The sequence below is a fragment of the Miscanthus floridulus genome, chromosome 2, assembly GCF_019320115.1.
Source record: "Miscanthus floridulus cultivar M001 chromosome 2, ASM1932011v1, whole genome shotgun sequence".
Lineage (NCBI taxonomy): Eukaryota > Viridiplantae > Streptophyta > Magnoliopsida > Poales > Poaceae > Miscanthus > Miscanthus floridulus.
The window spans coordinates 50606413-50617117 of NC_089581.1; the positions used below are offsets into that span (position 1 = coordinate 50606413).

General features: G+C 52.9%; 1 protein-coding gene across 1 annotated transcript; it reads right to left on the minus strand.

Moving 5' to 3' along the window:
- Positions 1-2768: 2768 nt before the first annotated feature.
- Positions 2769-10108, minus strand: LOC136536527 (uncharacterized). The gene is made up of 5 exons (XM_066528792.1): positions 9186-10108; positions 7616-8491; positions 6038-6535; positions 3684-5343; positions 2769-3545 (listed from the first exon to the last, which is right to left on the minus strand). Exons 1-5 carry the CDS (start codon positions 9605-9607, stop codon positions 3204-3206), a joined length of 3798 nt encoding a protein of 1265 aa, XP_066384889.1. The 5' UTR covers positions 9608-10108; the 3' UTR covers positions 2769-3203.
- Between the last annotated feature and the right edge of the window lie 597 nt (positions 10109-10705).

Consider the following 10705-nt stretch of genomic DNA (forward strand, 5'->3'; position numbering starts at 1 on the left):
CTCCTCCTCTTCTACTACTACCTGTACCTTTCTCACCACCCCATGTGCATCATTCAGACTGCGGCTACAAGAAAGTAGAGCCTTGTGCCCTCCCTTCTCATGCTAATTGCCCAAGCACAGAGAAGAGAGAGGGAGGGAGGGAAACACTCTTCCTGATTCCAGAATCCAGAGAGGGAGAGAGCGACATATATAGACATAGTGTCGTTAGAGAGAGACGCCGCTGAAGCTGTGGGTTGTGATGAGCTGCTTCACGTAGATGCAAGATGCACTGTAGCAACAAGCTAGGTGCAGCAGCGGCGGCGGTGTGCAGTGGGTACTTCTAGTAGACCAGTACTACATGTCTACATGGTGGGCAGGCAGGCAGGCATCTCGATCAGTAGCAGTAGGTACGTCCTACGTGTATGTATCATGCTTGGTTGCTTGCAGAGTTCGCGGTTTGCGTCTGAAAGAAAGCCTCTCTGCTCCTCGTCTACTAGCTACATACTAGTACCCTCCAGCAACAAGCCAAGCCGATGGGTGATGTGACGATGCAGCACGCGACGGCACCCGTCTGTCCGTGGGGGGGCTCCGGCTGGCCGCAGTGGCCACTACTCCTACTACTGCAACTGCGACGGCCTCCACATAATTTTAACAGGGGGCGTCGATCCCACAGCGGCCTTTTTTTTAACTTTTTATGGCAGACACGCCACCCCACGCTCCAACCGTTTCTATACGTACGGATCCCCAGCCAAGCCAAGGCTGCCCCTGCCCCTGACCGACTGACCCCCAAACCAATTTTGTAAGCTTGCCAAATGGATCATACGCTGCCTACAAGCCCAGACGCCCTGGCGCCGATTCCGAGGCATCTCGAGGTAACAAGGAATATTTTGTTCGTTGATACAGTGTTCGAGTACGTGACGTACTAGTAGTGTGTACCACTACTTCTAGTGTAGGAGCAAATCGATGATCAAATTAACAATAGTTTCAAGTGATTATTGCTAGCTAATCGATCATGAAGAACCAAACGTTTTTCTGTTTGTTGTCATATCCTACATTGACCTAGGCTTTCAAGTAGGGAGAGGAGGTTAGGAGATTTTTCAACAAGGCTAGCTAGCTACGACCATGCATGTGATGAGTTGGCCTTAGTAGTGTTTGGAATGAATAAATTGCAACCAATAGTGGCAATAGGAATATAGCTTATATATATTGTGATTTGTCCGTGGCGGGGTTAGGTGTGTTGGCCACCGTCATATGTAAGAGATACTCTCTATAGCTCTAGGCTTGGTCCAGTTCCAAAACGTGGTAATTAACTACATTGTGAACCCCCAAATTTATGAAACTATCTTGTTTTTTTTGGGTAAACCATCCTGCCTTTTATTGTCAACTATAGTAAGGATCAAACTTGAGCACATATGTTGTGTAAACACCTCCCACACAATGAAGCATACATGTGATGTAAGGGCAATTGTACATAACGCGCATCAATTTTGTAGGAGTATCATCATCACAAAAAAAAATTTAATTCCTACAATACAGAGGAAAGTTCTGCATTCCAAATCGGTCTCATCCTTTGTTTCATCAAGAAAATTGTGTAAACAAGCTAATTTACAAAAAAAAAAACGAGTGCTCCATGTTGTAATAACTACATTTTTTCAACTCATTGTGACTCTCCAATTTATAGATTGCTTGATATTTTTTGACTCATTGTTCAAAAAAAGGTGACTTCACCTGCACATATGCGGCGGAATGCAAGAATTTGATAAGAATTTTGCTGTAAATGAATAAAATCTTACAAGTACAAGGAAATATCCACATTTTAGATAGGACTCATCCTTCTTTCAACAAAGAAATTGTGTAAATATGCTAGTTATATTTGCTAGACTAGATAATATGGTGACTTCATATCCTAGAATCAACTTTAATAATTTGGTATGTTTTCCCTATTTGTAACTTGCCTAACATTTTGTTGAGTATCATCTATTTTTTTCATGTCTATATGCATGAGCTTTCAGTTGCAGTATGCCCCATTATTTATTTGATTCCTTTTGGTTTAAAAATGTGTGACTTCACCTCCCTCATGGTATAGTAATCTGGCATGCATGTGAAGGCAATCTCTCAAAGGTATACCAATCTTGGCATGTTAGTATTAATATTCAATATTAGATCCCTTGCTGGATTTAAACCCAAAATTTTAAAAATGACAGATTGGATCCTACTAGTAGAGTATAATCAGAACAGAATGTGTGGAATTTTATCATACGCAATGGACTTCATGCATTTTAATGAAAGGCACGCAGTTGACATATAAAATCCCGCTTGAAAGCAATTACGATATAATAGCAAGAATTTTAACATATAATATTTCTCAAGTATACACTGTAAATTTCTGTAACAATAGTTTGAGAAAGAAAGAAAAACTTAGGTAATACTTAATGGACAGTTTACTTGTTGCAGAACATAAAGGAAATGGTGAAAAATGAAAAGGGAAAAAAGCAAGGATAAAGAAAAAAATTTCCGCATGCATCAAACTGGCTATTCTTCATGCCACATGACGAGCAAGCTCTCTTTTCCAAATTTTTTCACTGCTCCCTTTTGCAACAAACTTACCCCACTGTATAGAGTAGTAGTAGCCGCATGCACAAAAATTACCGGAGTAACAGTGCAAACACCCACTGCGTCATCTGCCCCTTTTTGTCACCTTGTCTCCTTGTTCTCTTTAACCGCGCGATCGATCTCTTATTACCCTTCACGTGCCGTTTTCACCGCATCAATTCAACCTCGTCTCTCCGTACGTGAACACCCCAAGCTTGAGGGTTCTTATTAATTACCACAACAAAACAATAAATAACCACATCACCACCAATATTTTTTTTGTACTGTAACACCTAAGAGGCGACCACTGTAATTAACACAGCAACGAATCAAGAAATAGGAGGGTGGGCAGCAACGACGACGACACGACATGGATCGAGGTGTTGCTACGTGCATGAGGAATGGAGAATTGGCTGAGCATGGTGGAGGGGGATAGTTCTTGTGATTTTAGGTTTTGAGGTGTAGAGATATATGGACGAGCATGGAGGCGACAGGTAGGTAGATACAAATGTCACAGGCGAGATAGAGAAAAAAAAGAGAGCCATGGATGGAGAAGAGGAGGATGAGAGAGTCACCGGGGGGGGGGGGGGGGGGGGGGTCGCATATTGTCTGGGTGCGCGCGGATGGATCGATCACTGGACCATGCCCAAGAAAGATCCGGCTGTTGTTGTCGGGGCCGCAGCCGTGCTGGGAGCGGCGGTGCCGGGCTGGTTGCCACCGCCAGCGCCGGCGTTCGGATGCTGCTGCTGCTGGTGGTGCTGTTGCTGGTGCTGGAACTGGATCTTGTACTGCATTTTGTTGCCGTCGACATCTTCGTCCTCGTCGTCCTCGTCGTAGTCGTCCTCGTCGTCGTCCTCGTCCATGTTGTCGCTGTCCGCGCCGTCGATTCTGTTGTAGCCGCTGACCACCGCCTGCGTCTGCTGCTGCGGCTGCGGCTGCCTCTGCTCCATCATCTCCTCCATGATGTCCCCTGGCTTTAAATGTGCAACGTTATGCAATCAGCATTGGATCACCAAAACGAACAGCAGGTACCACATGTACGGTGCAGTTTAGCTATGGCCACAGTGAGAGCGCACATGCATGTGTGTATGTGAGACTGATGACTCGCTTACCTTCTTCGCCGCCGAGGCCGCGCCGCCGCCTTCGCCGAGGAACCTGCTGGCAGCAACGCTGCCGTTGCTTGTCTGCGTTTGCATGCCCCTGGAGCTGTGCTCTGACGCTCCGCCGCCGTTCCCGTTGCCGGTGCCGGTGCCAGCGGCGTTGCTGGCGGTGCCGCCATTCTTGGTCGCGTGGTGGGACTGGGAAGGCTGTGTCGGAGGCGGCGGCGGCGGCGTCTGTGAGATGGGCGCCGCGGCCGTGACGACCGTGACCGTCTCCTGCGGCGGTGCCGACGATGCGTTGGCGTGCACTGCGGCTCCGGCGCCGGAGGAGGACCTGAGCGCCGCCTTGTTGCGGTAGAGCGCGTCGAGCTGGTGGAAGTAGGGGCACGTCTTGGAGTCCTCGGGGCGCTTCTTGTTGGTCTCCTTCACCTTCTTGAAGTACTTGTTGATGTTCTCCCACTTCTCCTTGCACCGCTTCGCGTTCCGGTTGTAGCCCATCCGCCGCATGCCGGCGGAGATCTCCTCCCAGAGGGGCCCCTTGGGCCCGGCCTCCTGGTACCGCGTGTCAAGGTTGCTCCGCAGTTGTATCAGCGCGTGAACCTCTGCCTTGGGCCACCGGGACGACGTCGCGCCGCCACTGGACCCCTCGTGCACTTGGGTGTCGGCGCGCGGCGTCGTCTCGGCCGGCGTCATGACAATGTCCGTGCTTTGCTGTTGAGGCGCTGGCGCTTGTGTCGTCGAAGCCGGCAATGGCGGCTTCTGCTGCTGCGGCGAGGGCTGCTGTTGTTGCTGCGGGGGCGGAGTGTGCGAGGCTGGTGGTTGCGGTGGCGGCGGAGCTGGCGAGGCGGAGGCAATGGGTGTGGGGTGCGGCTGAGGCGGCGGCGGCTTCGGATGCGACGGCGGCGGTGGCATGGCGTTGATGGTGGGCGCGGCGATGGACGGCATCGGGATGGTCTGCCCGGTGATCTTCTGTATGAAGGAGAGGATGGCAGCGTCGCGGGAGGCGGCCATGGCGCGCTCCTGCGCCAGGATCTCCTGCTCGCGCGCGAGGCGAGTCATCTCCTGCCGCCGCCACGCCTCCTCGCGGATCATGCGGTCCTGCTCGCGCTTCTCGATGGCCTCCAAGAACCTCTGCTGCATAGCCTCCTGCCGCTCCATCACCTGCTTCATCAGGCCCTCGAAGAACCTCATCATCTTCCCGCTGCCTCCGCTGGCGGCCGAGGCGCCGCCCTCCGACACCCTCTTCCTCTTCCCGCGCTCTTCCGCGCCGCCGCCCACCAGCTCCTCGGTGCCCTCGTCGTCGGAGTCGTCCTCGTCCGTGTAGTCCTCCGTGTTGGACGTCAAGAAGCTCGGGTAGCCCAGCGTCGTCGTCATCGGCATCCCCACGCCGGCGGCCGACACCGCAGGCGGCGGCTCGGCAGGCACGCGCACGGCCGACGGCCCCGCTGCGCCGGACACCCCGCCGGAGATCGCCGGGTGCACCTGCGACGCCACCGACGCGGGAGCCGCCCCGGTGCCGTGCAGGGCCTCCAGCTGCGTGAAGAATCGGTACGTCTTGCCGTCGTTCCGGCCGGCGCGGCTCTCCTTGGTGCGCTTGTAGTACTTGTGCACGTTCTCGAACTTCTCCTTGCACTTCTTGGCGCTCCGGTTGTACCCCTTCTCAGCCAGTTTCCTGCCAACCACCGCATCGATCAACATTTTAGTTAGCAACAAAAACAAGAAGCTTAATTGCCTTATCAATGGCGTGTCGCCGCCACCAACCACCACAAATTTCACAACTGTAGCCCTCACACGAAAGTTGCATGCATGTAGTAGAATTTTACTCGATTTGGGCACCCGTGGTAAAGATAAAGAAAGGCATATGCACATACATCCATGCAGCACTAGCAGTGGTAAATCCCAAGAATGCAAAGCACAGAGGAGGAAGAAACTGCGAATAAAAATTCCCATCTTTTTGCGAGAAATTCAGAGGCCAAAGAGATAAAGTTTGGGATTGATGCCTTTGGATCTGAAGAATATTGCAGCTCGTGTCTACTGCTACCTATCGGAGAGACGAAGAGATTGGTAAAACACCAGAGCGGATTTTTTTTTTCTGGAAAAGTGGGGAAGGAGAGCGATATCGAGCTATTTTAAAATGGAAATGTCACTGTTCTCGTGAAGGATGGTTAAGGAAAAAGTAAAAAAGAAGTGTTCTTTAGCCGGGTAAGTAATTAATTAACTTGTTAGCTAGCCAAATCGGCGCCAGGGGCCGGTCCCGGAGGCGGCCGAGATTTCATGCAACATTTCGCCGACGAGAATTCCGTGGCAGGCGGCGCGCCGGGACGACGGCATGGCGAGTGATTCAATTCAGCTAGCTCGTTACGTACCTGGAGACCTGCTCCCAGAGGGGGCCCTTCAGGGTGGCGTCCCGGAAGGCGGCGTCCATGTCCGACCGGATCTTGAGCAGCTCCAGCGTCTCCTGCCGCGGCCACCGGTTGCCCGCGGAGCCGCCGCTGGCGCCCTCCTCGCCGGCTGCTGCAGCGGCCAGGCCCTCGGCGTCGAAGCCCACGGCGCCGGCGCCGGACGCGCCGAGCTCGTCGTACTGCTGCGCCGGCGCCGACGACGCCGGCGGCCGGCTGCTGATGGGCGACGGCGCCTCCGCCAGCGAGATCCGCTTCCCGGCGCCGCCGGCCGGCGAGAATGGCGGCGGCATCTCCACCTGCTGTGCGCCGAACTGCTGCGCTGGGCCTCCACCGCTTGCTCCGCCGCCTCCTCCTCCTCCTCCTCCTCCCCCGTGCTGCTGCTGCATGCTAACAGCTCCTGCTCCCGTGCACGCGCACTCGTGCACGTCGTCGCCCGGTGTTACCACTGGGGAATGGAGGTGATGAGACGATCAGTACATAAGGGGCAGGTGAAAAAGATGGGAAGCAAGGACAACTGGAAAGAGGAGAGACGGACCTCAGAGAGATAAGAGTGGAGAAGGGAAGGAGGACGGAGAGGGGAAAAACGGAAAGAAAGGGAGAAGAGGAAATAGCCCGCGAGAAGGAGAAAGGGGGAGGAAGCACTAGTAGTACTACAGGAAACGCTGGCAAAAAAAAAAGAGTACTCCTTCATGAGGAGGAAGAAGAGAGAAAAAAGAATTAAGATACCATCTATAAGCAGCCTTCAATAAATAATAGGGAGGATGGAGGAAAGAGAAAGATGAGGAGAATATGATATCTGTGATGAAGGTAAGGAAGAAGATGGAGGGTATGTAGGGTGAAGGAGAGAGAAGATGAAAGTTGAGAAATGTTGAGTACTGCTGCAGGAGAAAGGGAGAGGGAGAGAGAGAGATGGAGGTGTGCAGAAGATGATGAGGGGGATGATGTGGGAGATAAAACAAACAAGATGCTGCGCTGTCAGAGGGGCTTTACCTCCCTGCCTAATACCAACTTGTTAGTAAAACCAAAAGGACAGAGGGGAGAGGGAGAGGAGTGTGGGGCAAAAAATGGTAGAGAGAGAAGTATGTGAAGCAGGAGAGAAAGGGAGGGAGTGCTGGAAACTGTGGGATGAGTGAGAAAGGAGTGAGAGAGATGGAGGGAGGCTTGTAATAAAAGGGAGAGAAGCACAAATACCCCTCTACAAAACTCCCCTACCTACATCAATCCCCATGGAGGAATATGTTGGATTCTGTGATCATCTTAGTTATTTTCCTACATAATATCTAGTCATTTGTTATGCATAAGATTATTACCTGGGCTTGAAAAGCAGTAAATTTTGGATGTGTTATCTTATGCCATGGTAACTAGTTGCTCTCCCTGGTGGCATATAATCCAAGGTGATTAGAGCAACAAGGGGCACAAAAAAATTACCTTGACCCAAGGTTAATTTTGTAGATGAAAGTCCACGTGTAGATGAGATAAATAACAAATAGAACTTTAACAATTATATATACAAAACAAAATTAGTTAGAGTAGAAAGAAAACAAAATGGAGGGAGAAATTGGTGGTTGCGGTGGCGGCGGAGCTGGCGAGGCGGAGGCAATGGGTGTGGGGTGCGGCTGAGGCGGCGGCGGCTTCGGATGCGACGGCGGCGGTGGCATGGCGTTGATGGTGGGCGCGGCGATGGACGGCATCGGGATGGTCTGCCCGGTGATCTTCTGTATGAAGGAGAGGATGGCAGCGTCGCGGGAGGCGGCCATGGCGCGCTCCTGCGCCAGGATCTCCTGCTCGCGCGCGAGGCGAGTCATCTCCTGCCGCCGCCACGCCTCCTCGCGGATCATGCGGTCCTGCTCGCGCTTCTCGATGGCCTCCAAGAACCTCTGCTGCATAGCCTCCTGCCGCTCCATCACCTGCTTCATCAGGCCCTCGAAGAACCTCATCATCTTCCCGCTGCCTCCGCTGGCGGCCGAGGCGCCGCCCTCCGACACCCTCTTCCTCTTCCCGCGCTCTTCCGCGCCGCCGCCCACCAGCTCCTCGGTGCCCTCGTCGTCGGAGTCGTCCTCGTCCGTGTAGTCCTCCGTGTTGGACGTCAAGAAGCTCGGGTAGCCCAGCGTCGTCGTCATCGGCATCCCCACGCCGGCGGCCGACACCGCAGGCGGCGGCTCGGCAGGCACGCGCACGGCCGACGGCCCCGCTGCGCCGGACACCCCGCCGGAGATCGCCGGGTGCACCTGCGACGCCACCGACGCGGGAGCCGCCCCGGTGCCGTGCAGGGCCTCCAGCTGCGTGAAGAATCGGTACGTCTTGCCGTCGTTCCGGCCGGCGCGGCTCTCCTTGGTGCGCTTGTAGTACTTGTGCACGTTCTCGAACTTCTCCTTGCACTTCTTGGCGCTCCGGTTGTACCCCTTCTCAGCCAGTTTCCTGCCAACCACCGCATCGATCAACATTTTAGTTAGCAACAAAAACAAGAAGCTTAATTGCCTTATCAATGGCGTGTCGCCGCCACCAACCACCACAAATTTCACAACTGTAGCCCTCACACGAAAGTTGCATGCATGTAGTAGAATTTTACTCGATTTGGGCACCCGTGGTAAAGATAAAGAAAGGCATATGCACATACATCCATGCAGCACTAGCAGTGGTAAATCCCAAGAATGCAAAGCACAGAGGAGGAAGAAACTGCGAATAAAAATTCCCATCTTTTTGCGAGAAATTCAGAGGCCAAAGAGATAAAGTTTGGGATTGATGCCTTTGGATCTGAAGAATATTGCAGCTCGTGTCTACTGCTACCTATCGGAGAGACGAAGAGATTGGTAAAACACCAGAGCGGATTTTTTTTTTCTGGAAAAGTGGGGAAGGAGAGCGATATCGAGCTATTTTAAAATGGAAATGTCACTGTTCTCGTGAAGGATGGTTAAGGAAAAAGTAAAAAAGAAGTGTTCTTTAGCCGGGTAAGTAATTAATTAACTTGTTAGCTAGCCAAATCGGCGCCAGGGGCCGGTCCCGGAGGCGGCCGAGATTTCATGCAACATTTCGCCGACGAGAATTCCGTGGCAGGCGGCGCGCCGGGACGACGGCATGGCGAGTGATTCAATTCAGCTAGCTCGTTACGTACCTGGAGACCTGCTCCCAGAGGGGGCCCTTCAGGGTGGCGTCCCGGAAGGCGGCGTCCATGTCCGACCGGATCTTGAGCAGCTCCAGCGTCTCCTGCCGCGGCCACCGGTTGCCCGCGGAGCCGCCGCTGGCGCCCTCCTCGCCGGCTGCTGCAGCGGCCAGGCCCTCGGCGTCGAAGCCCACGGCGCCGGCGCCGGACGCGCCGAGCTCGTCGTACTGCTGCGCCGGCGCCGACGACGCCGGCGGCCGGCTGCTGATGGGCGACGGCGCCTCCGCCAGCGAGATCCGCTTCCCGGCGCCGCCGGCCGGCGAGAATGGCGGCGGCATCTCCACCTGCTGTGCGCCGAACTGCTGCGCTGGGCCTCCACCGCTTGCTCCGCCGCCTCCTCCTCCTCCTCCTCCTCCCCCGTGCTGCTGCTGCATGCTAACAGCTCCTGCTCCCGTGCACGCGCACTCGTGCACGTCGTCGCCCGGTGTTACCACTGGGGAATGGAGGTGATGAGACGATCAGTACATAAGGGGCAGGTGAAAAAGATGGGAAGCAAGGACAACTGGAAAGAGGAGAGACGGACCTCAGAGAGATAAGAGTGGAGAAGGGAAGGAGGACGGAGAGGGGAAAAACGGAAAGAAAGGGAGAAGAGGAAATAGCCCGCGAGAAGGAGAAAGGGGGAGGAAGCACTAGTAGTACTACAGGAAACGCTGGCAAAAAAAAAAGAGTACTCCTTCATGAGGAGGAAGAAGAGAGAAAAAAGAATTAAGATACCATCTATAAGCAGCCTTCAATAAATAATAGGGAGGATGGAGGAAAGAGAAAGATGAGGAGAATATGATATCTGTGATGAAGGTAAGGAAGAAGATGGAGGGTATGTAGGGTGAAGGAGAGAGAAGATGAAAGTTGAGAAATGTTGAGTACTGCTGCAGGAGAAAGGGAGAGGGAGAGAGAGAGATGGAGGTGTGCAGAAGATGATGAGGGGGATGATGTGGGAGATAAAACAAACAAGATGCTGCGCTGTCAGAGGGGCTTTACCTCCCTGCCTAATACCAACTTGTTAGTAAAACCAAAAGGACAGAGGGGAGAGGGAGAGGAGTGTGGGGCAAAAAATGGTAGAGAGAGAAGTATGTGAAGCAGGAGAGAAAGGGAGGGAGTGCTGGAAACTGTGGGATGAGTGAGAAAGGAGTGAGAGAGATGGAGGGAGGCTTGTAATAAAAGGGAGAGAAGCACAAATACCCCTCTACAAAACTCCCCTACCTACATCAATCCCCATGGAGGAATATGTTGGATTCTGTGATCATCTTAGTTATTTTCCTACATAATATCTAGTCATTTGTTATGCATAAGATTATTACCTGGGCTTGAAAAGCAGTAAATTTTGGATGTGTTATCTTATGCCATGGTAACTAGTTGCTCTCCCTGGTGGCATATAATCCAAGGTGATTAGAGCAACAAGGGGCACAAAAAAATTACCTTGACCCAAGGTTAATTTTGTAGATGAAAGTCCACGTGTAGATGAGATAAATAAC